The sequence below is a fragment of the Tyto alba genome, unplaced genomic scaffold (genome assembly GCF_018691265.1).
Source record: "Tyto alba isolate M040663 unplaced genomic scaffold, T.alba_DEE_v4.0 Super-Scaffold_1000006, whole genome shotgun sequence".
Taxonomy (NCBI): Eukaryota; Metazoa; Chordata; class Aves; order Strigiformes; family Tytonidae; genus Tyto; species Tyto alba.
This window is the reverse complement of record NW_024881272.1, coordinates 3,970,875-3,997,256: the sequence shown is the minus strand read 5'-3', so window position 1 is coordinate 3,997,256 and position 26,382 is coordinate 3,970,875. Positions and strand designations below refer to the sequence as shown.

Below are 26,382 nucleotides of genomic sequence, written 5' to 3'. Positions count from 1 at the left end.
TTCAGTGTGACCTTCAGGATTCTGAGTAGGCTATATTACAGTAATGCAGTCTGAAGTCTATGGACTCATGATAACTGAGAAAAACCACAAATATTTACTTCAGTTGTGCTATTTTCCTTTCTGTACAGAGATATTCCACAGTGCGTGCTGATTTAGGTGCAGTTCCCATCACTTAGTTTGACCACTTGTTTTTCTCAAGAAGTGTCTCTGACGGTTATCTTTTGCATCAGTTTCATTTTCTTGGTTACCAGTACGGCAAAATTTGAAATGATATTACATTTCAAAGGGCTGACTGATTTCTAATGAGGTTTTTTTATTTGTGAAAATGCGTAACAGGCAAGGAGGTGCAGAAGTCCTGTCAGCTTATTTATTGTAAATAGATTTTTCTGATATAAAAAGACTTTCTGGTTAGAGTGCTTGAGGAAATAGCTTTCCTGTTACTGCATGGTAGCAACATGTTGTGTGCTACCAGCTGGAGAAGGAAGGGACTTTTGTGATATAAATATCAAGATTTCTAAATCATTTATTGCAAATTTATGTTGTCATAAGTAGTTCCAGTTGTGTACTGCTCTGTTGGAATTTGTGGAGGACTGTGTTTCATACAAGTGTGATGGATGTCCCTCTGTCTCCACTTTGATATCTATCTAATACAGGGAGAAGAATGGCAGCTACATGTGGTGTAGGGCAACTTTCGGCATGTAGAGATGGTTTACTATATACATCAGAAACATATTGCAGAAATTTTATGTAGGCAGACTTTCAATAATTTGCAGTAGCACTGGCAGAATAACAGTGAGCAAGACTGTTACATTTGAGAAGGTACCTCTTAGCTCTGGCTAAAGCCTGAACTTGGTGTGAGAAAGTTGTTGCATTATGTGGATAAAAAATGGCATATTGTCTAATTAGCAGCATCTTCTGAGCACTGGCCATTGATGTTTAGAAAAATCTAAAGAATTTAACATTAATTCACATTGAAAAAGGAGCCTGGACATCTTTTGCAGACTTTTACATGAAAGCTTCTGCTCAGCATGTTAGGTCTTTTTTAGTGTTGTTTGTTTGTCTGTTTGTTTTCCAAAAAACAAAAGGGAAGGAAAGGGGGGGGCGGGAGGGGAAGGCTCTTGGGAAGCACATGGAGAATAATACCGAAAATCTCTCTTTATCACCTGATTTGTGTGCATTTACCTATTTTGTACAAAGTTAGCTACACTGGCTAAAAAGAGGAATTATTAGGAGCATGGAGAAAAATCTTCATTTGGGAGGTGGAGAGGAGAGGCAAAAGAAGAGGATTTTTTTTTGACAGACAGAAGAATTAAATTTTTCCTGTTTTGCAGTGTAAGAAATGAAGGCTATGCAGTTAAACTGAAAAGTAGTACAAGTGTGGCGGAAGGAAGGAACAGATCTTTCATTTGCTTCACATAGATTGTGGCAGAGGTTGCTATGTAATTTGAGGCAAAGAGTATAGAGGAGTATTTGTCGGACAGGTAATCCTGTGTTAAGGTGTGTCTTGAGTTCAGCATTACAAAAGATGGAGGGTTTATTGACAATTATTTATTCCAACCTTGAAGTCGCTAAAACAGCCATAAGTGACATGTTCTTGTATAGATCCCTCTCACTACAGATTTCTTGCAAAAAGACTTGCAAAACCACTTTTGTTTAATCCTTCACATAAAGCATTATTTCTCAATTGCACAAACATTTGGAGTTTGGAGGGTGCATTTTATGTTAATTGAGACTTCTGTAGCAGGATTGTGTTTAAGCTACAAGAGAACTGAAGAAACAAAGTGTAAAGAAGCTGAAGTAACTGAAATGTGCTAAGTGGGAGAAACTAGATCTTGCAGGTGGTTCCTGATTTCTTTTTTTTTGTTTGTTTGTTTTAACAAGGAAAATCTGGTTTATCTCATCCCTCTACTATGCCAGTTTAATTAGGTGTTCTTAAAATGATCTAATTAACTACTGTTTAAAAGCAGGCTGTTCAGATTGTATGTTAATCTTGGCATTCCAAATGTCATTATTTTTCAGGATGGTTCTCTGTTTATTAGACCCAGTTAGCATAAGATTTGAAGGTTGAGGTATGGTCGGTTTTAGGCCTGTTGTTCGTAATAAAATTCCGGCTGATCATCTGGTGGAGGAGTAGTGCTTGTAGCCTGGTTCTAAAGGTCTTCTGAGAACTTCCTACTGAAATAATTCCTAGCAATTACTGCAGTTCAATTGGCGAGCAAGTTGGAAAGTTTTTTTAGTTACAACTTTCAACTTCCCTATTGTTTTGAACAGAGACTTAGAGGAGAGTAGCAGGAGTCTTGTCTCCTTATTATGCATTGAAGGTCTTCAGGGACCTGAAGCTAATTATTTTTGATAAATTGTGGCAGGCAGCGTTGGTCTCTAACTCAAATTTAAGAGTTATGTTTTGGGCAACAGGAGTGAGGTTTAGGAGAAGGTATTACAAAGTGAATGAATTGAAATTCATGCCGAGGGGGGTGGTTTCAATTACCTACTTATTAATAAACCAGCTTCTGTGGAACACTCCCAGTGTTCAGTAGCATTTAACTTTCTCTGTGCTTTGTTTTTAGAGTACACATTATTCATACTGACTTAGCACTCTTCACTTTTTGTAGCAGTTGTTCTTGAATGAGTAACTCTGCCATGTTTTACTACAGCAACTGTGTAATATAAATGCCCTTCAAAAATGAGTGAAATAAAACTTACTGTTGACTTACTTTCCTTGTAAGTCAGATTTTTTTCAGCTTGTTCTCTCCCCCCCCCCCCCCCCTTTCCCTTTGTTATCAGTTTAGAATGAAAGTCCTTCAGGTACTATTTGATGGTAGGAACTGTACAAACAAATGAAAGTGTTAAGACTTCCTTATCTAGTATTTGTATCTGATGAATCTGGTAGTCACAGTACAGCAAGACTAAAGTTGTTTGTGCCCTTTTTTTTTTATTCTGTGCCGAGATGCAAAAATCTTTGAAATTAACAGCCACTAGATTTGCAAGAAGTGGTAGAAAGTGAGTTTGATTAGCTTACATAGTGTTCTGAAATTGTGGCATACTGCACAAAACATGATTTTGTGACCATTAATAATTCTGGTGGTTATGCAGGCCTAATTGTAATTGTCTCATGTTTCTGAGTATAAGCTGTTCTCTGGGAGACTCAGTAGAAAACTTTCCCTTGGCTTTACAAGTGAACGTCATGCTAATTAAATCTTGAAAAATCTGCTTATGCATCCAGTGAAGCAATCATCTCTGTTCGTGATATTTCACAATTTAAAATTCCTATTTAATTTTACAAAAATCAAGCCTGGGTTTTGTGCCACAGCGGTTTGTGGAATTGATGAAACAGCAAAGCGCTGTCCTGCTTCACATAGGAGGTATGGAAAAAAGAGTAGGAATGCATGCGTACTGTGAAGCAAGTTTCAGCCTCTGCCCTCTATAAATGAAAAATCTTCTCAGTAATGTATGATATATTTTCTAGCTTGGTTATTTAGGTATTTCTTGAGGTCCTCTAGAGCAATTAAGAAGCTTATTCTACATAGCATTTGAACAACTGGTTTTAGACATGTGTGAGGATCTCAGGTGCTGCTTACATTGTATGGTACCAAACTGACAAAGTACCCTGTTGTAAGAGACAGAATCCATCAAATTCAGAAGATCTTGATAAATAGCTGTTTGTTATAATAATGAAGTTGTTATTGGTCACCTGCATGCGTACTAATTATTGTGTGGGTAGACATTAAAATTCAAAACTGTTTGGAAGCTGGAAAAATACTAGCTCTTAGCTCCAGAAGGACAGTAATTCTTAATCTTACTACTCTCTTTGTAGAGAGACCATTGATTTTGTTTCAACAATAGATCAGAACGGGGCAAAGTCTGAGAAATTACTAAAGCAATTACAAAAAAAATACAGTTCTCCCATCTGTCTTTCCAGACTTGAAATGACTTTTCTGTAAGGTGTTTTTATTTCTTTGCTTGCTAAAATGCTCTGTTTTCTTGTAGGATATTTTTTTCCTGGATCCATGGGTGTTTTCACCTCTCCCGTTTAATGATCTTTCATTCTCTGGTATTAGTTACATTCCTTGTAAGTGATTTCTTTTTGTGTGTGTTTATTTATTTATTTATTTATTTATTTTGTGGGGGGGGTTTTTTGTTTTTTTTTTTTTTTTAAACTTTGTTCTGATATGAGGTGGTATTCAATTCAGCCAGCTAATGCAGGTAACAGGGATGGCATATTGCCTTTTAATCTAATTGTTTTGACAATTCAGACTTGTAGGATGGACTGTTCGGGTAATGGAGCAACCGTGGGACTCTTTGTTCTTGGACTTTACTGGGGACTATCAAAATGTCACTGTTTCCTCTGGAACTGGTGAGAAGTTAGGGAGCATTGTTCATGGCGCACTCCCTTGTGACTACTTTGGCTGTTGCTGTAAATTTGAAGGGAGAAAGATAAAAATAAGTTGGGCTAAAATGTCTGGGTGGAATGGACTGGGTAAATTAAACCAGAGGCTATGTCTTGGGCTGTCCTTCCTGTTTATGAGTCATTCTCCTGTTTTAATTGCGTGAAAAGGCCTCCTGTAGAACTAATTAAAAGAGAGGTCTGCGTGCTGCAAAAAGCCTCAGTTAAAATGGTGAATTTCAATTTTAGTCTTCCTTGTTTAACCAGGCCTTAAGGATGGAAGCATGGACACTGTAACTTCTTTGTAGGCAGCTCATACAACAAGTGGAAAGAAAATGTTATTCAGGAAAGTGAGAACTAGTTAAACTTTAGTTGCTTGGAATAGTCCAGGCTATTTTAAATGTAACTGTTTTGTTGCCAGCTGTTGTTGGACTCTACAAAAAAGGTGTGAGGTGTCAGGGTTGTCTTCTGGACTTGCTAATGCTTGTGTACATTGTTAGTGTCTTGTGTTTGTGTTCTGTATTAAATCAAGTTTTGACTGCTATCTGAAGATGTTGCTGCTTTGATAACTTTTCATGTTGTTTATCTGCTGTGTTGTACTTTATACAGAGCCTTTTCCTGACTTGAAGACAGCTCACTTGATTATTCTGTTTTTCTCTTCTGAATCATCAATTTAATTTGTCAAACTTAAGGATGTATTTGTGTTAAGGATCTTCAGGGAGATTAATAATTTGTTTTGCATCGATAATTGTGATTTAGTGCACAGAAAAGTTGCTCAAAGTAAGGGTTGACTGTAGAAAACCTCTGAATCATCCCATCTCTTTGTTTTTTTTTTATAAGAGTAAGAAGCTGCCTATTGGTAACAGTAGGCAACTGGAGGTATTGGGAATAATCTTCTGACTTGTGTCAGAAAGCATTGGGAAACGTAGCTTTTTGGTTTTCCCATCAGTGATGCTGCTTAGCATTTTACTGGTGACTCTGGATGTAGTCATAAAAGTTCTACCAGTACAAGATAGTTCTTCACTTTATTATTTTAATAATAAAAATAAAGGCTAGGGACAAAGCTCTCTTAAACACTTTACCAGAACACAAAAAGGCACAACCAGGTTGGTACATTCCAGGCTAAGGACCTGTATTGTGATAAGTCACCTGTGATACCCTGCTTGGATTTTGAGAGTAGCATTTCCCTTTCAGCCTCCTGTTTTGAGGGTGGCTGGTAAAAAAGGACAGAATTCTGGTTAAAGCAAGAGAGATCTGGTAGGAAAGGCTTGACAGCTTTGTGACTCCAAAGCATAATAAACTCCATAGGTTATACTTGTACTAAATGTATCCCTTTCTCTAATTATTATCAGAGTTAAGAAGACTTCTCACGGAGTACTGTAATTTTTGCAGAATGCATTCCGGGGGGGGGATGAGGGGAAATACTTGGCAAAATTTTCATCTCTCCTTAATATGTGAAGTTCTGTCTCATTTCTGTAGCATTCAGGAAAAGGAAGGAATAAAAATAGGACTAATAAGATGACATAAAAACTGGCAAGTCACTTACAGGGGTTTTTCTTTAAGCATTTATTCCTGTACCAGGTGTATAAGAAGTTAGTCAGTTGAGTTATTCTACATAAAGTGTCAACGTCTCTGCACTGTAATTCATAGAAATTAAATATTTCCACCCTGGTTTTCTAAGTCTGAGGATTTACGCTGCTTCAGCAAGCAGAGGTCTGTAGTTAGCTTTTCTGGTCACTCCTTTCTCAGTGGAACTTCTCAGTCAAATGTTTCTAACAAAATAGCACAGAAGGACTGGGTGGAGATGTTTCTGGGTGTGTTTCTGAGGAGGAATTACATGATTGCAGCCATTTTTATGTGGGTTTTCAGCTTTGCTAGACAAGTTTAGAAAATAACAACTTGAGGCTTGTCATGCTGAAGCTTGGGCATGATGTAGATGATTTCAAGACACACCAGGAATAAAGGCGTTCACAGAAATACTTGGTATCAGTAAGATAGGTTATGCATCGGTATTTGAGGATGGAATGGTGTGGCTATCGCATTAGGCACTGCGCTGTGAGAATGGGGTGTGGTGTCAGTATTACTAACTAGGTATTAAAATGATCACAGGCATATTTTCTTTTATGTAAAATCTGAAGGGGGGGGGGGGGGGAAGAAAACACATTGCCATGTGTCTTCCTGTGAGTAATACATGAATTCACCTGATAAATAAAAATGTTAGTTGTCATTTCCCCCACCCCCCTTCCTCAGGATAGGGGAAAAAGAAAGCCTTAGAGAGCATTTCACTTGCCAGTTCATGTGACAGTAGTTGGGAGCTTTCAGGAAGGGGAGGTGAGTGACAGCAATCCTCTCCTTCAAGCACAACTGAAAAGTTCTGAAATTACCTTCATGAATTAGTATAGCTTTTGAGAAGCTGGAATAGTCAGTCGTGGTGATATGACAAGCTGGTATATGAGCTGTCATTACAGAATGAAAGTTGACAGTAAGACTGTGAAAATCCAGTGACTGCAATATGCTAATAAATACATTTAAATACTTTGTTCCTGTTAGGTTTTGTATATTAAAGAAGGTAATCCCCAGTGTAAATATGAGGGCTTCAGTAGTGCTCTTAAGTGGCTTTGGCTTACAGATTTTGCGAATTTTCTTTTTTGAATCGTTTGTCATGCAGTTATAGCTTGCTGTCACTGCTTTTATTCCCAAAACAGTGAGTAGCTAAAAACAGGAATGTGTAAAGGGATGTTCACTGCATGGGTGGCAAGATGCTTTCAATGCCCAGTTTTCTCCTCCTATGCCTGATGATATATTTAGATACCTGCAGTTTAGTCAGGGGCTCATACAATACAAGACGGAGGAAGTTTAAATGATCAAGTCCTGCAAATATTGTCTCTACAAGGCTTACTCATCACTCACCCTGGCTTGGTCAGCAGTAGTAGAGGTGTCATTGGCAGCGAAGTGCATCTGGTCTATTTTAAGACTCTAAAAGAAGAAAATTTTAAGAATAGAACTAGCTTTCTGTGTAGTCCATGTGTGCAGTAACTACTCTCAAGGTACTGGAACAGGTAGTAGTGCAGTCAGGGTGTGTGTGTGTGAAGGCTCAAGCACTTGTAGTCTCATAGCAGTCTGTAACAAAGTGTCTGTTAAAAGCTCTGGGTGGGCTGTGACTACTTCGAGGAGATTGTTCTTCATTTGGGTTTTTCAGCTGCCATTAACAAAGATGCTTGACTGCCAGCTACTGTTGTTTTCTCTCTGAGTGTCTTCTAGTCCTTAGTTTTCCATGAGTGAGGTCTAATCTTCTGTGAATAAGGTTCATTAACAGAAGTTTACCCTTTGCTTTTAAAAAGGTAAACTAGTTCAGCCTGCTGTGGAGAACTACACACTTTTTACTAATAGAACTCTAGCAATAGAGCCTGTGAGATTGTGTCTGATGAACTTTATTTTCCATCATTCCAGTTGCTGATACTGCTGTAATACAGTTGTAATATGTTTTCAGAGATGGATTACACCTTTTAAGATTTAGCATTATAAACTGGGAATGAAAAAATTGCTCTTCATGGACAGCTCCATTTAGAACAAGTTTCATGCAAAGTAATCAGTAAATAAGAGAACTGTATTTGAAAAGACAAAATTACATGTCTGGAGTAGAACTGTTTTTACAAGGCTGGAGCAGCAACATTCATCCAATTGGCAGTGGGTTTTTAATAGATAACTTCCTGGGATTATTATATTTTGCCCTTTTGCTTGGATGATTTTCAAGTTATGTAACTTGAAATTTTTAGGTTATAATTCAAAACCGTTTAAGAGAGATAGGATACTTCTTTTTCCCATTTGAATCCAGGCTCCTGCCAAAAATAAATATACCTCTTACCCGTTACTCATAGGAGAATCAGTAGGATGTTGAAGGTTTGGATTTTTTCTCTTATACACGACTGTCTTGCATTGTTTGCTATATTAAAAAAAAAAATAAAAAATCAGCTTTCATTTTTGTGGTTAAGCTCCAAGATGTTTGTTATTGGTTAAGAGTAGGTGCTTAATGGAAACCCTGAGACTTAAGCCTTTTGTTTCCACTCTCTAAAACCACAAGTACTGTTTTTAATGATCTTGTAAAGCTGCAAAGAAACGATGCTATTTTTATAAATCTGGAAGGTAAGCGAGACTAACAGCAAAGCAGCAAAATATTTCAGGTTTTGGGGTTTTTTTCCCCTTATAATTGAAGGTTACATGAAAAGTCTCATTCAAAAGGAGTACCTTGCCCCTGGCTATTTCTGGCCTCTGGAACTGCTCTTTTTAGCAGTGCTACAAATTGAATCACCGAGTGCCAGTAGCATTTAAAGCAAATGAGGTTCAATTACATTCTGAGTCAGAAGTACCTGAATTAACCTGCTTTTCAGCAACAGTTGTGACCTCTCCTGCTGATATTTAAAGACTTTAAGTCCTGTATGAATGGTAATTTAACACTACTTAAAAGTGATGAGCGGGTTTGTCTGTGCTAAATAGTGTTTGGATTTTTACAACAAAACTATGCTCAGAGGTGTGGAGAAAATCTTGAATACTGTGTTGACTGGTTTTGGAGGGTTTTTTATGCAACTGTTGTAACAGAGCTGAAACTCTCTCCGGGCTTGGTGCCATTTCTAAAACAAGCTGCCTCTTAACCTTGGGTGACTCCAGTGCTTTAGTGTAGACTAGGTTATGATACTAAAACACAGTTGCAGCCTGTGTACATGGAAACAGGCAGGGCAGTCACCTGTGAAACATACATTCTTTATCTTAATATTCCTACTGTTATTACCAGTGAAGCTACTACAGGGATCACCAAAGGAGGGTATCTGGCTTAGTTTGGTCCCTGTAAGCTATTTTTGTATCAGCTGTTGCAGCATTTACATGATGGCCTCTTTGTAACTGTTGGTTTTTGGAGCTGTAACAAAGGTAATTGAAATACAGGTAATTTTGGGGGTGGATTTAGTGTAAAGGAACAATTCCACGGGTTATCGCTTGAGTTACTTATTTCATTTCACCTACTCTCATCATTCCAAACTTAGTCTAGTCATCCTCATCATTATGATTGCTTAATAGCAATTAAATGAGTAGTTGAAATTTAGCCAATACTTCAGAGATGGCTTCCATTAATGAAAACGTACTTAAAAATCTGTGCTGCCCTGGTTGTGCCCGAATAAGCTGCTCATGAAACTACACCTGAAAACGTGACAAATCTGTGTTGATGCTAAAAGAGTTTCCCTCTTCTGTGCTTCCCCTACTCTTCCCTGATGTTTCCAGGACTGCTTGACCATTTAATAGGTCTGGACCAGCTTTTGGAGTCTGTTAGAAGCGAACGTGGGAAGGAAAGGGATTTGGTTTTGACAGGCTTAGGTCCCTGGTGTAGATGCCACGTGTCAGATCAGATCTAGAGCTGGCACAAGAGTCCTTTGAGAAGCAGTTCTGACTTCCCCACCGTAAGCTATGCATGTGATGGCACTGACTGTGCCAAATAATTGAACTTTACCTATCTGTCTTCTTTGGTGGTAGAATGAAAACCTGTCTGGTTGTTTCAGTCCTCACAAGGATAAGACTGGTTAACCCGTGTTAGCTTGTGTTAAGCGATGCAGGTTATTATCTGATGCCTTAGTAGAGATGAGATTCTGTTGCTGCGGTGTTAAATCTCATCTAGAGTATCACGCTTGTAGGTAGTGGCTATGATCTTTGTTTACAGCTTGGGTGTTTTCACTAATCTTTTAACAATTCTCTTTTTAGTTCTAGACATGATGAGTGCAGCTAGACTTAAGGTGGGAGAGAAATGGGGAAAACCTAGAATATCTTCTGTTAGCAACTCCTCAGTCTGCCTACCTCCACTTTTTGGAAGTGGTTGTTACAACTGCAGTGTTGTGGTAAGCAGAACAGTGTTTTGACAACTGTTTTCAAATGTGCATCTTTTCTCTGAAGTTGATGGTGCCATATGGTTTCTCATTAATGTAGAAATGCTATCACGTGCTTGATTGAACAGGTGCCTGAAGTAGACGAGCTGAATTCTTGAAGCTGATACAGTTTATTAATTCTGTCTCAAAATGTTTGAGAGAAGGGTGTAACAGGGTACAGAAAAGCTCGGGGGGTGAAAAAATTTTTGTTATTGTGAACTCCTGCTATGATGAAATGTATGTGCCAGCAAACTAGGTGCTCCACTGCCTTTTGAAATAACATCACAATAGTCCAGAGGTTGTTTTGTATACAACATATAATAAGAGATCCCTTCTTGCGATTATAATGTGTTTAAAATGAACTCATGAATTAAAAAACAAGCAGACGACCAACTACATCAGTAGCTTTGTTTAAAAATTCATTAGTTGTTTTCACTGCTCTTGGATGACTTTGTCCTTTTATTAAAAGATCTTTTAGATGTTTAAGTGCAGTCTTTCAAAATAAATTGCTTTGAAGGTAAATGGAATAACTTAAGCTTTATTAGAGACTACTGTTATGTAAACAGCTATTAACATGAAGCTGTTTGACATACATTTTTAAAATGGGACAGCATCTATTAAGTGATGAAAAACCGCCTTCAAATCAAAGAAAGGGACGGGGCTGGAACTAAAGAGGAAGTTCTGAAAGAGTTTTCAAATGGACACTTAATATATTTGTTTGCTGAATACCTGTGAAGTTCTATGTAAAATGGCATTTTACATTTACGTTTTACTTTCAATGACTTGTTGAAATAGAAGCTTCTTTCCTATTCTTGGCAGTAGAAGGTGTATTCACTTATTACCGCTCTGGCAATATACTTTAGAATTTTTTTACTATTGCACCTGGAATTCTGGACATGAGAAGCTTACAGTGTTTTTAAAACTGCTAGGTAGTTTGAAAACAAATAAAAAGATTTTTTGGAGGGTAAATAGTGTAATGTTAACCCTTGAAAATAATGGGAAGGATTTGAGGAGGGACTTCGGACTACCCCTCAGATCTAGCTGTGTAAGTCTGTTGAAGAAATGTTTTCAGTAATGTTTTCACAGTACACTACAAAAAATCATGCATGCAGAAGGCACATGAGAAGATCCAGCTTTAGCTATTTCTGGATTATTTTTTTTCCCTGAGAGAGTTCATTTTACAGAAATTTGCAGGGGGTGGGATGGAGATGGGAATTACTGAAGATTGTATTGTAGGTGGGAGGCTGGGGAGCTTTTATGGACAGTGTTTCACCAGTGTCTCTAGCCAGATTTTAATTCTTCCCTTCTCTGTCTCGTTTCACATTGCAATGATAGGGTTATTGTAGCTGTGGCGTCACCAACATCAAAGCAGAATTAGAGCTGCTGAATCAAGTTGGGAGGGAAGCTGTTACTGAAGAGTGGGTGGCAAGCAACACTTTATAATTTTTTGCTAGGTTGGGGGTTTTTTATGCTTTCTCTTTCATTGAATTGTGCTAGGTCTTAACTAAGTGATTCATATCTGCATATCTCAGTCTAAGAATTGATGAAGGCATTGCAGTGGCAACAGAATCTTCCCCCTCCTTTCCTAAATTTACTGTGCATCTACCAAATGCCTGTAGCAGTAGTTGGGTAACTGTAGATTATTCCTGCGTGGAAAAGAATGTTACTGCCCTTTGTGATTTTGATCTTTAATATGGTTTCGTGTTAACAGATGCCAATCTTATTACTGCTATGATGCTTTTGATACTTTAGATCACTAAAAGGTATATGTAAAAAAAAAAAAAAAAAAAGTTTTGCTTCAGTGGATTAGGACTCAAAGGTGCTTGTTCTTTCCCTTGTGCCTATGCAGCTGAATTATTTGCAGTCTCCAGAATGCTACCCACTTTCCATTGCTTTCTGTCCTTGAAGTTCACTACTTAGATTACATAAGGTGTTAGTGCTGCTGACTTGTTGAACTGTTTTGGTTAATATGATATATTGGTTGTATGACTGTCCACCCACATTTCTGCCTACCTGTGTTTATTAACGAGCTCCATTTAAAACCGTTGCCTTCAGCCAGGCAACAACTAGGCAAACAGTTCAGATGGAACATTGTAGAAAGAAATGAGTAAGGAAGAGTAGTGACTCCTCTGGCTGACACCAGGAGGTAATGTGTGTCTCTACCCTTGCATCTGAAGACATTTACAACCTTGTCCTGTTTATCTTTACTATGGCTTCTTTCATGAGTGATTTGCTGGCAAGCACTAGCAAATCTGGAAGTTGCATGTGGGGGTTTTTTAAACAAAACAAAAAACTTTCTTGCAATATAGGCTCTTGTATAAACTCTGAAAAACTGTCATAGTCCTCCTGGACACACAAACTTTAACCTTTTTTAGGTTTTTCTTGGTGTCGTGGTATGGATAAGGAAATGTCCTCTCTAACTTCCCCAATTACTCGGAAGAGGCGTTAGACTCAGTAATGTCAGGATATAATTCTTCAGGGGCACATTCATTGCTTGAACATTAGCTCTAGTTTTCAAATATGGGGTTGTTGCAATTCTTTTGATTATTTGGGTGTTCAGCTGTTCAAATGTGTATTTGTTTCTGGGAAAAGTAATTAATTTTCTTGCTTCCTCAAGAACAGCAATGATAGCTGTTGAGTATTTGACCAGTTGAGTCAAAGTCTCTTTTCTGAAAACTGTTGTGGATATTTTTAAGTGCTTTCTGCCTTTCTTCTTTTAATCTGTTTGGTTCTTCCTTGTTTTTTCTTTTTAATCCTGGTTTCATCATTGTGTTACTGTTAGTCATTTGCATTGACAAATGCAAGAACTCTTTAATTTGATACAAAAAAAAAAAATGTGTTCTAGACATGCTTGTCTGCTATTAACTCAGTAGACTTAATCATCAGTGGGCTTGGGAGTCCTTAGGATTGGTAGAAAAATTTTCCTAGGTAATAGATCATGAAACCATTTACTATTAAGAGTTGGTCACTTCCCCTTTCTTTTAAATAAGCTGTAAGGGATGTATAATATCAACTAGAAATGATGAAGTTAGTCATGTATATCTTCCCCAAAAATTTAATGTTCAAGCCATGCGCAGGTTGTATGTTTTGGGGGTGTGAGCAGGGATGTTTAAGCTTCTCTTCTCATGTTGATGACCATAATGGTGCAAGACTAGTGATTGAAAATTGAGTGAGAATAAGGGGTCAAGAAAATGATATATTTGGTTTCATTCCATTTTTTTCCCCTGTGAAACACTGGATAAATAACTTTATTCAGCAGCTTTCCGTTCTGTATCAAGACATTAGCTCTTGCCTCACAGGATGTTGTGAAACTTGAATCATTGTAAATTGATTTTTAGATCCTCTGTTGGGGAGGTGCTGTGGTAGAGTTGTGATGTCGGTGTTCTGTTGGGTGGTTTGTTTTATTTTTTTTTTTGTTTCCCCTGTGTTGTTACAAACCAGGAAGCTTCAAATGAGGGATAACATCTTGTCCTTAACTAGCCCCATTTTCCTAAGGTACCTTGCGGACTACCAACTAAGAGACTTCTGCATGAAAGTAGATAAAGTCCTTCCTTTGTTTTCACAATCGAAATAAAAATTACTGGGGATAAAAGAAAGTAAATCTTGAATCTGATTTAACTGAACTTCAGTGAGTTTGGGATAGAATTCTAACTTTTAAGAGACTTCTTATATGGCTGCTGAAGCCTGTTCATGTTTATGTAGCTTTGGAAGAAGGGTGGGAACATGTGCTACACACAAACTTCCAGGGTTTGCTGTTGGGTGGGAATTTCTTTTGTTAACAGAGCTCTGTTTTCTGGGCAAGTGTTCAGCAGTGTTGGGGAGCGTGCTTGGGAGCAGGCATGCGCGGAGGAGGAATGAGGAAGTGAAGTACTTGCCGTCAGTTGATGGTGTGCAGCAAAGTTTCAGAGAGCAAACTGAGGGGGGGAAATCTCAATGTATTGGAAATAGTATTCTGGGCTTATTGTATGTCTTGTTGATGGAGTTCCCTGGGCAGAGGTAAGAAGCTTTTTTTTCCTACCTACTCTTCTCTGATCACGCATGGCCTTTCTGTCTATTTTTTTCAGAGGTTTTTCTGTGGAACTGGTTGTAGAAAACACAGCTAGCATGATTTATCCTTTTCTGTGAACCGTGAAGTTGGCAGTATGGGGTGTTTTTGTGTGTGTGTGGCTTCAGCGTGCCTTTTGAGAACAAAGTCTATAAACAACCCATTACTTTTGACTGGTCAGAGTTTCCCATGGGTTGTCAGGTCAGTTTTTCCCTAAAATGATATTCAGGACTTTTTAAAGCATTAGGTCCCGCACTTCTCAGGAAAGAGCGGAAAGATACGTAAGTGATTTCAGAGATGCAGTTTATTACGTAGAGCACAGCGGAATAGAGAATTTATTTAAATATGGCTTGTGAAGCACTGGTGAAAATTGGTGATCTCTGTTTGGCTCTAGACAAGTATGGAAGCATCCAGTTGTTGGTTAGCATTGCCCTGTGGGTATCTAGTAATCCTTTTTGGTTAGGAATTGCTTTACAATTATCTGTTAATTCCATTTTGGTTGTTGATTTATTTTTAATCCTGAGTGCCAGAGAGGTTTTGAAGTAGTTACTGTATCACAGAACCAGTCTCACAGGAGAGAGAACTGAATCTTTGGCTAGGTTACTTTTTCTCAGAAATGTGTGTTAATATCAAGGAGTAAGAGTCCTTAAAAGAATTAATGATATTTTCTTTACTAGATTAAATTATAGATTAGCAGAGAGCTGCGTTTCCCTGAGCAGATTGGTTGGCAAGCCTGAGTTTGTTTTGGCAGTGAGGAGCTGCTATAGTGTTAAGCTTTGTAGTAAATAGGCTTACTTACGTGTTCACTGTTAACTGCTACAGGAAGTTCTGTTCGTTTTATTTCTGAGTAAGACTCAGCAAAAATTAAACAGCTTCAGGACTAAAAAGCAGACAATACAAATTACTATTATTCAGAGTTTTGATCTTCAAGTGTCAAGGAGACGATGATATTGCTTGGGTAAGAAAAGCTTAGTGAAATGCTATAGAGAGATCTGTACACACACAGGAGCAGGTAATGGTATGTACTGAAATGACAGAAACTGAGCAGAGGGTGCCCCGTAGGTGTGCTGAGTCATCTGCCTTAAACTGTAACATGACTTACTGTGGACTGCTGCTGGGAAAGATCAGGGCTAACTTGTGCATGACGAAGTGGCACATGATATGTCTGTGCTGGTACATGTTGGGTCCAAATAACACATTTGTGGGAGAAGTCAGTATATACTTGCTACCTGTACTGAAGGACTCGGAGAGTGTGGTTAATTTAAAGGGAGGTGAATTTTAACTGAAAGCTGAAGAGTTTTCCTGTATGTCATCATGTGTGAAACTTGATGCCAGTGGATATTGGTACAAAGTGTTCTGCATTTCAAAAACATCTTATTCTCAAGGGTTGAAACTGCAAAGCTTTCTAGCTACATGTGGAAGGCTCTGGCCATTGCAGACATTACGCAGCTTGGACAGGAGACTGTTACCCCTCTGAGCTGTAGTCTGGCAGAGTAAAGAATGTGATAAAGTGCTGAGCAGTTGTCCCGGTGGTTTATAGAAGGATCCTGTCTTTCTCTGAAGCACTGGCAGGGTCCCAGAGGAGACAGGTCACTGATCTGATTACAGCGTGACATTTCCAGTCTGGGTTGAAGGATGGAATTTCAAGGATTTTTTGGGGGGATGGGGGCGGGCCCAGAAGAGAGGAGAAATTTTTTCAGGTGGTTCTAGCTGTGGATAAAAACAGCTTATGCAGAGCTAAGCAGCAGGAGGAGACTTGCATGCAGGTATTTTATATTTTCAAACTTAGAAATAATGAAATATATCTGTCTCTGGTCCCAATGGTAGGGTCTGTGTCTTGGGGCATCTTCATTCTTAGTTGCATCTTCTTGTCAGTTTATGTACTGCAGATGTCATGTCTTAGTTTTTTGTCATGTCATAGTATTACTGGGGAGGGGGAATTTTATTTTAATGGGTATGTCTTTTATAAATGTTTGCATTCTTTGCATGTTGCTCACCTCTGGCATAATGCTGGAGAAACATTTAAAAAAAAAAAAACCAAAAAAAAAACCAAAAAAAAAAAAAACCAAACACAAACTTGTACCATGAAAGTGTGGATGTGCTTTTCCTACCTTATCTGTACAAGGAAGTGTTCTCTTTCTGTAGTGGTGATGGTTCCAGTAGCTGTCTGTGATAATTAAATTGTCTTGTTTCCATCGTTTTGTTGCCAACTGTAATCTCTCCTGTTTAAAGTAGCTCTTTGAAGTTAGAGAATATTTTGCTTCCAGTTACTTACAAGGTCATAGCAAGTCAGAAACCTTTCAAAAAGGCAGACGTCTTTCCCGGCTTCACTTCATATGTGTATACCCCATCTGTATGCTTTGTGCCTGGGAGAGATTTATGTTATATCTCAGCACTTGACTCTGCTTCCTTGTCTGAAGATTGAAGATCCAGCAGGAAAACTGGATCATATAGGTGGAAAGCTGTGGTGGCAGCAGTCCCTGCTTGGTTTGGTGCCAGCCTGTATGCATGTAGCTCGTGATCCGTCAGTCCCTGTGATGCCGTTCCCATTTTACTCAGGACCAGAGGAATTCCGCTGATCTGCTCGGGAGATTCACTAGCAGAGCAGGGTTTGTTGCTCAAACAGCTCTTCTTTTCTCCTGTGGGGAAAAGGTTGGCTGGATCAAGCCAGTTAGCCATCTGTTCCAGCAGTTAGACTGTGCTGAAATAGATGATTTCCTGACGTTTCTCCCAGCCATTTTTCTTTTGTGAGTGCTATCCATGGCCTTCCTCTGGCATTTAGGCAACAACACACATCCACAGGCACTGCTGAGTCTGGGGAAATGAGGGGTGGGAGAGAAGCCCACCGTGGGTAAGGGGTAACTGTCACCCCTGGTGTAACATGCCTCTCTGGTTGATTGCACATCCACAGTCAGGGCTGTGGTGTTTTGCATTCAGCTGAGTGCCCTTCTGTGGTGGCAGTTGGGTGCCAGGCTTGGGCTCATTAGGACCCTTCTGAGAGTTGTGCTAGTGTGGAAGCTTTGCCTCCATTGTTCTCCAGCCTTTTGGGACCTGCCTTGATAAGGGATCAGGGATACCACTAATTATTCCCTCCCTCCCCAGACTCCCCAAACTTCTCTTTCAACGGTTGAGACTGTAAATAAATATGACCCATTTCATTATGCCAGTTGTCTGGAGTGGCCAGAGGTACAGCTAGGAACAACATGTCTCTTGTTTGGTTTTGTGTTTTTGTTTTGTGTTTTTTTTTTTTGGTTTGTTTTTTTTTTTTTTTAATTATTTAACTTGTGTTTAAGTTGTGTTCAACTCCTTTTTTCCAGTTCAGAGCTTGGAATGGTGGAGTCTCCATATACACATCTACTTTCTAGTGTTGGTGGTATAGGTTCAACGTTAGCTTCTGGTTTTAGATTTCCTCAGTAAGAAACTGCTCTTTTCCTTAATGCTTGGTTAATAGTCTATGTTTCGAATAGACTGGTCAGATTGTTTCTGAATTGCAGATGAGTCTGGGAATTGTTGGTAGATATTTTAATACCACTGTGATAGAAAGGAAGCGTTATGATTCAGCTCTTAAATTTTAAACCTGAAATGCTGTTTCATGGCACAACAACACACACACTAGATTTATTAAGCTGTGTACTGCTCTTCGCGGCAGAATTTTTGTGGAATTTTGAGGTAATTTCTATTGTAGATTTGGTTTACAAAGAATTATTCTGGCTGGAATACTTGATACCAAGGTTTACTTAAATATATAAAGGGGTCAGGGAGGGTGGAAAGGCTTGTAAATAAATTTCCTGGCTGTTTTGGGAAGTCAACTCAGTCAAGTAATTTAGATGTATAAATGTTTTCTTTTGGGTTATGATGATACAGTAGTAATAGGAATGGGATTTGGCTGTCTGCTGAGAAGATGAAAAAAGTTATTGATTTGCTATTAAAGAGGTGATTTGGGGGGAACCCTGAACAACCTTGGCAGATCTTCTAGTTATGCAATGGTGGTGTTAAGGTTAACCACACTCAGTGCTGCTTTCTCAGTACCACCCTGTCTGGGTCATATTGATTTCTGATTGATTCCTTGTTGGCTGGTAAACAGTGGCTATGCGGCGATGTACGTTGTCTTTTGAAGATAGAAGTAATTTTTTTTCTTTAGGTTGAGAACTAAGCTTTAATGTTAAGTTGATGAAACATGGCTAAAAGCTTAACTAGTAACCCTTCATTGTTTGCCTTGGCAAAATGATGTTAACTCTGAACAACATTGCACTACATTCTGGAACAAAAGCCTGAGGCCTTTCAGAATATCTGTTTTAGCATTAGATTTTTGTTGCTGTTTTAAAATGCTTTGATTCTGAGTTGCACAAGTCCTAACTTGAAGTTTCTCTCTCTGCCTTTACTTAGAATTGAGATTTTAATTTTGAGGTTGTTTTTTAAGCTAAGATTTGATAAAACGTTGCTGTTTTGCTTATGTAAGAACTTTCTGAACAGATATTAACAAGCAAGTGCATGTTCCTTGTATGAAAGCTAAGCCAGTGGTGTGCGGAAAAGAGAAACTTAACACATCTGGATGGTTGGGGTGGTTTGGGTGTTTTTGTTGTTTTGCTGCTTGATATAGAAAAATCTGTGGTAGTAAATCTATGTGAGCTGCACTGTTTTTTTGCTAACTTCACTGGTAATAGAACGTAAGCCAGACATCAGAAATTTTTTTATTAGTGATTTTCCTTCTGATAATGATTCTTTTCATATCACTTTATCTGTCTATTCTTTTATATTCCTCCTCACATGAGGAGGTCTGCTTTTATTTATTTTGTCCCAAGGGGATGTCTTATCTTCTATTCCCTTATAATTAGTAACATTTGATCCACCTAGCATTTTGATTCAGAAGAGCCAAGTAATAAAGACCTTCCAGGTTCTCTATTGTAGTGTTTCAGTGTAATTTCTAAACCCATTAAGGATGTTACTTTCTCTGTCAATATAATCTCTAGGTTGGCAATGAATTATATGAATCAGGGTTAGAAAAAGGTCCTTGAGAAACAGCTGTCACTCTTCCAGTCCAAAATGACTTCTAGAAATTTTCTTCCTGCTCTTGAAGCATTGAGCTGCTTGATGGGCAGACTGAGGGCAAGTTATCAATGCTGAATTATACTTAGTAATGCATGGAGATTCCCAGGGTAACTGAGATGTGACCAGATAAGTCCATGTGGTCCTGTGTAGCTCTGTACAGATCAGCTTGTGTGAAGGTGCTGTAGTAGCAGTACTTAGTATTGCCTAGCGATCCGTGTGAACTGTATTGCATGCAGATGGTGTCTTATTGTACCCTGAGCCATTCATCCATTTTGTCTTGAGGCTATGGCAGCTCAGATGTTTCCTCGGAATCAATGTGTGCCAATCCAGAGCCCGCTGAACTCGGAAGAAAACTGGCTTATGATAGAGGTGGAGGATGAAGCAAATTTGTCTAAGCAAAATTATATAAAGCTCATGATGAACGCTGTAAAAAAGTATTTTAGTGGAATAAGCACAACAGCCCTTCAAAAATTGTATTTTTTTTTAATTCAAATCTAGTTGATGTTAATTGGCTCATTTGTAAAGAAAAAAAGAGAACATAAAACCTGAAAGCTAATTAGTTTTACAACTTCAATGAGATAGATAACTATCTTGATTTTTATTTTTTTTTTTGAGCTGCAAAACAGCAGAAACAGTTTTAAGTGTTTTTTCCAGTGCCAGAGACTAGCTGAAATTAAAGCAAGTCGTGACTCAGTCCTCTGCTTAATGTCAGAGCTGCACTCCTAGTTCAGCTATAGGGGTATTTAACTAGCACAAAGGATTTTGCATGCCTGTTCCAGTAGAGAATAGTAACTTTCTGTTTCTGTTTTCTTTTAGGTTATGTTTCACACTATGTGCTGACTGTACTTACAGAAGATATTTAAAAACAAACAGACTTTTTTTTTTTTTCAAAGATTTTGATTCCAGTGGAATCTGTGCTTTAGATTTTTGTCTCGTCAATTAACTCCTGAAGCAATGCCTGTACAAGCTCCACAATGGACGGATTTTCTCTCCTGCCCGATTTGCACACAGACTTTCGACGAAACAATTCGGAAGCCCATCAGCTTGGGTTGCGGCCACACTGTCTGCAAGATGTGCCTCAACAAGCTCCACCGTAAGGCATGCCCTTTTGACCAGACCACTATCAATACAGACATTGAACTCCTTCCTGTGAACTCAGCCTTGCTGCAGCTAGTGGGTGCTCAGGTATCTGTGCTTTATGTTTGTTTGTTTGTTTGTTTGTTTGTTTGTTTTTTAAATCTGTGTTGTTTTCCTTCTTAGGAGGACAACTTGTCAATAAAGGATATGACTGGGTGTTAGTGGTGTATAGAGACAACATCTACCGTTTTGTATACTGACTGACAAATACAGGTTTTTCAACCTTTGACATGCTGTAGTAGAGGTGCCTGGACCAACAGTTCAAATCATGATAATACCAGTTGCTGACTGTGATTTTGATGTCTAATTTAGTGTAACTGTGGGCTGTCACTAGAACGGGTTGGTTCTGTTCCCTTCCTTCTTCATTTACTTGTTACCTAGTCATGCTCTGCCAAAAGGTTTAACTGGATCAGTGAGCTTATCTGCTGGGAAGACATTCTTCTGTTGTAGGTTACTTGTTTTGCCATGTTCACCCTACAGGCGTGTCGGGTTGTTCGGAAAGCAGGAGGGGAGAGTAAGGGCTGTGGGACAGACCCCTCTGGTAGCAGCTGTTATGTTTAATTTTAAACTGCTCTGGACCAATAACTTCCTGAGCTGACATGTTGATATAAATCCATATAGGTGAATAGGGGGAGCCTGCCTGAGACTCCTCTTTCTGCTGGAACAGGTACTCACAAGGTGAGCTGAACCGGTGATCTGATGAAGGTGAATACTCCAGCGGCACTGGTACTGATAGCAGCCCGAGGAAAGGGGCAGGGATGTGTGGAAAGCAGGATTGCCCTGTTCAGTTGTGGCACAGGCTTAAATTGCATAATCTTATTATGGCTAAATCACTAGTGGTTTCCTGTGACCCATACCTCCCAAGGCTGTACAGGATTGTGAACTTGGGATGAGGAGGGACAGTCATGTTTAACATGTGGGTGAGGAACAAAAATGTAGATGGGAATGCAGTTATCGTAGAGGGGTTATTGTTTTCCTTAGTTCTCCTTCTGTGTCTGGGCTCGGCAGAGTTGGAGGCAGCAGAAAACTCCATGTGCTGTTTAGTTCAGGGAAAAGGGAACAGCTATGTTTTGGAGGAACTTTAAAAGATGTGGAAGAAAGAAAGATGCTCTTATGGTTTTTATTAGGTACTGGGACCTGGAGATCCAGATGTGCTTTTACCACTTCTTTTTTTTGTTTGGTTTCTCAAGTAATACAGTTAATTTGCTGTTCTTCTGCAGTATATGGCATAGAAGTTATACCAGAAGTTAAATATTGAGTTGTTCCTAAGTGACTCATCCTGCTCTGCAAGAGAGGGCCATGAGGCTGTGTGCCTCCATTTCTGTGATATGCGTATGCCACCATCTTTGAAGAGCTTCCAAGCAGTGTGAAATCTGTGGGTGATGCCATAAATAAATATTGTAATTCTTTTTCTCCCTTATAACTTTGTCCTTCTTCTCTGGAGTTTCTGGAATAGTTCCAACTGTATCCAAATGTCCACACTTATGATAAACATATTTTTCCTCTTGCATTTTTTTGGTGGTTTCATGTGCATTTGTTAAGCTTTGTAAGAAGCTATGCAATAGCTTTAATTTGATCTTTGTCTGAATTAAAATTTCCATAAAAACAAGATCATCTGGAATGAGATGGAAAATCACCCTGCTTCTGCAACAGATAATTGAGAATTTTATTCTGGTTTTGCTAGTTAGCCAACCAGAGTTTCCTCATCCATATGTGTGTGAGGTATGAAGAAGGAAGAGTGGCTTTATGATACAGAGTACTGTATTTGTCTTGAGAGTGCTCTGAACTCTAGGTTCTGATTTTGAACTAATAACATATTTTTTGTGCTTCTTTTTATATCTTGAATTTTTATGTGATCAAGATTCACAGGACCTTTTTTGATGGTGGCCTTAAAACTGCAAATGCCACCAAAAGAGACAGTATGTCTCTCCCCCTCATTTGCCACTCATTCCTGCATGTATGCTGCTCACTGTTACCTAAAGGGTAAGGGTAATCTGTGATTTTAGCTGGACTTCTATTACTGATTTATTTATTACTCCCTTTAAGAGAAATTTGCACCACTTCCCCCCCTGCCAGCTCTTAATTTCAATGGGCATGTGAATGAAATCAGTGTTCGATATAACTTGCTCTCCTTTCTCCTCCCTTTTCCCTTCCTGGCACCTGTTGTTGTGTTTACCAGACTAGGCAGTACTAGAAAATAAGTACACTACTTTGCTGTGAAGGACAGGCAAGCAGTTGCTATTTTTCACTAGTCTAAGGCCTTTTTTTTTTAACCTTTTACAGAAAAAGGCTTGGTTAAGTACAAAAAAAAAAGGGGGGAGGGAGGAGAAGTAATTTAGAGAAACTACTGTAATTTTGAACTCTGTCCTGTTCAGAAGGTGGGCTCTCTTTGGTACAGATCAACAAAAACGATTTGCAAGCAGCAAGCCAGTTTATGAAGCATGACTAATATCATCAACTTCAGTGAAAAAAGCCCGTTTGGTTTTTTGAGGTGTTTTTGTGGTTGGTTGTTTTTTTTTGTGTGTGTGTTTTTTTTGGGGGGGTGTGTTTTTGTTGTTTTGTTTTGTTGTTTGTTGTTGTTGTTTTGTTTTTGTTTGGTGTTGGTTTTTTTTGTTTGGTTTTGTTTTGTTTTGTTTTTTTCCCACTTCTTGGTTTAGTGACAGGAGGGGGGGTGTGTCCTTAACATCCCCTAATCTCAAACAAACCCCTGTACACCTTAACCTGAGTCCATGGATATGTGTAATACTTTATTTTTAAATGATACATTCCAAAAAACAGGTTTCATTTCAAAAGGAAATACAGTACAACACAATTAAAGCTTTTATCTGTGGGGGGGAAGAACAAACTGTTCTTTTCCCTTTGGGGAGGCTTCAGAGGAGTTCACACATATATAAGTGTGAAGCACTTTTCTGCTGGAGGCAGAGGAGGAGACCAGGCAGTTTGAAGAAACAAATCTATTCTGCTGTGACTGGCAGCTATGATAAGATTCCAGGGCAAGTCATGTTGGTTGGCTTTCACACAGGCACAACGGGTGAAATAAGCAGGACTGTACTTCTGGGGAAAATGTACTAAATTTATCACACAGTCACCCGGGAGAGCAGTAACCTATTTTTCTGACAATAGCATTCTCTCTCTGTGTAGGTTTTCTCACTTTATGGTGAAAAGAGTTGGTTTCTTACTTGAATTACAGGCTGTTTCTCAGTTTTCTCTCTCCACACCCCTTTCCAAAAATGAAACCTGTTGCCCAGGTTATAGCCACCCTTGATGTGAAAATTAACTGTTGCAGAGACTCAAATTTTTGCTCTTCCAGTGCAGCATGGTACACATCAGCAGTAGTTAGAGGGCCTATTCTGGAAGGTGGTGGTTGGGCAGATCAGCCCACATTTAAGATCAGCTGTGTAAGACGATGACTGAGGGGAGGAGGGATTGTAAAGGGAAGATGAGAATTATTATTCCTGGGGGAGCTGGAAATAGCTGAGCGCCTAAGCAGGAGCTAAGCGTATTGTGAGAAGGGAGGCACAATGGCCTTGAACACAAATCAAAAAGGCATTTGTGGGATACTTTTGCTTTTTAAACTTCTTGGGTAAAGAAATCCTTTAAGTCAGTTTCTGTGGGAATGAGGTTTTGAATTTTAACTATTTGAACATACACGTTTGCTCACTATATGCAACTATTTTAAACATTCACCAGGCCAGTGTTTTGAAGGTGCATAATCACTGATCTGTCATCTAAGCTCTTCCCTCCTGTTTTTTTAACAAATGAAACAGCACTGTGCACGTTCCAAACAGGTGACATTAAGTGGCAGAAATTCCTGTGGTACTTTAATTTCTTTCGTAGTCTCCTGCTGGACACAATAAATACAATTGTAGGCATTAGGCAATGGAATAATGTATGTGACGAGAGAATGGGTGGAGTGATCTTAACTTGCAGCCCTTTTAAAAGGGGAAGATTACAATTGCAGTGATGTTACCGACACATTTGATAGCTTTTTTTTTTTTTTTATTGTAACTTTTGGTGAGATGAGGTGCCACAGAAGAGGAATTATCTGTGAAGAAGTTGTCCTTAGTACAAACTCTTGAGGAACTGAAGACAGTAGGCTTTGAGTTTTGTTTGTGTTTTGGGGCTTTTTTTGGCAGGAAGCAAATCATCCGTTTCGTTTGCAGGGGTGGGGAGGGGGAAATTGGGGGAAACGGTTTTCAAACCAGACAAAATGGGGTTTGGTCTGTTTAACATGTTCTCATTCTGTGCAATTAGATGTCTAATGGTAATTAGTGACAACTCAAGCTGACATCCTTCATCAAATTATGCTTAATTCAAAATCACTGCCTGGTATGAGGTGATGCTTTAGCATTCTTTTCCGGTCCCCTTCCTCATGCCGTCATAACCTGCCTCTTCCCGCAGCCACCAGTAGTCATGCTGACGGGCAGCATTCCACTGCTGGGACACTTGCAGTCATTGCCAAGGCAGATGCATGCAAAATGATCACAGATTGAAAGTAATTAAACATCTGAGATTATTTTTCCTGTCTTGTTGGAGTCCCCCATGGGAGGTGTTTATTATATTATGTAAATATATTTGCAGTGAAAGCTGTGATAAGGGTGTGGTGTCTGGGAGAATGGAATATTGAATGAGGACTGAAAATTATGAACTCACTCTGCAGGGCATCTCTTTTGAGGCTCTCAAAAAGCGTTGTAAACAGAAGTGACCACAGGGTCCTCTATGCTCTTGAAAGGTACTTTGCAAAGGGGAAGTGAAAATACTTTGGAGATTAATTATTTCTCAGTTGTCCCTCAGCACTTCTGTGACAGAGCCAAAATTAAAATTCAGATCTCCTGTCACTCTTATGAATCATGTCATTACCATTTTTCTGTTGGTAGATGCTGTGTTTAGAATAATTCTAACCCTAAAATATGGGGGGGGGGGGGGGGGAAAGTCTTGGAAGTGCATATAATGGAATCAGAAAAAGGGCAAATTATTTGTAAGTTTTACTGTGAGATGCATCACATGAGTGAAGATAAAGTGTGTGTATGAAGAAATACAGTCTCTTCTCCTGAAGACTCCTGAAACCACAAGATAAGCATATTGGTTTACTGTTCAGTGCTACACTTGCTCCAGTTTAAGATGAAAGTTAAACTCTAATCATCTTTGGGGCTCATTTTGCAAGCAGTACAGTTGTGCAAGACTTTTAGATTTCTACACTGAAGCTTCCCTTGCAAAAAGAAGAAACAGGAATGATATGCAGATACACAGTGTTGAATAGCTTGATTAACTCTTGGAAGTTTTTCTATGCCAGCTTTTTCCTGGGGGAGGGGGAAGCTTTCTGTTAGTTGCCTAGACAGTCCTTGTGTCTCGCTGGTGGAGTTGTGCTGTGTATGGCATTCCAAACCGCTGCTGTGAATGTGTGCTAAACCTACCTTAATTCAAGATCGAAATCCAGGGCTGAACCCAGCTTCCTGTCCCAGGTCTGTTCCAGGCCCTCTTTGTCTGCTGGGAGTTGCGATGCTGTAGTTGTATTTCGGGTTGTTGCCAGTTCCAGACTGAATGCTTGCAGGAGTAAATAGGAATTTACACAAAATATATTACAGCAGTAAATAGGGCAGAGACTGTGTTGTCTCTGTCTCTGCACAAATGCATGAGACGCGCGTTGTTTGATCAATTAGCCAGTTCTGCTTGTATAACTTCCCAGACAGAAGCAGACTGCTAAAATGGCAGTGGCTTTGAAAAGGAGCTGGAGTGTTCTGTTAACATGAAAGCAAATATTGAAGGTGTTAATATTTGTTTCCCAAATCCAAAGAAACAGCCCGGTTGAGGCTGTTGATGTTGCAATAGTTATGGCTGACCACTGTAAGATATGGTTGCAA

General features: G+C 39.1%; 1 protein-coding gene across 1 annotated transcript in view; it reads left to right on the top strand.

Moving 5' to 3' along the window:
• RC3H1 (ring finger and CCCH-type domains 1) overlaps positions 1-26,382 on the top strand; it is a 67,569-nt gene that overhangs the window by 3,111 nt on the left and 38,076 nt on the right. The window contains 1 exon segment of the mRNA XM_042786395.1: positions 20,201-20,569. Within this exon segment, the coding sequence (XP_042642329.1) occupies positions 20,339-20,569 (231 nt within the window). The 5' untranslated portion in view covers positions 20,201-20,338.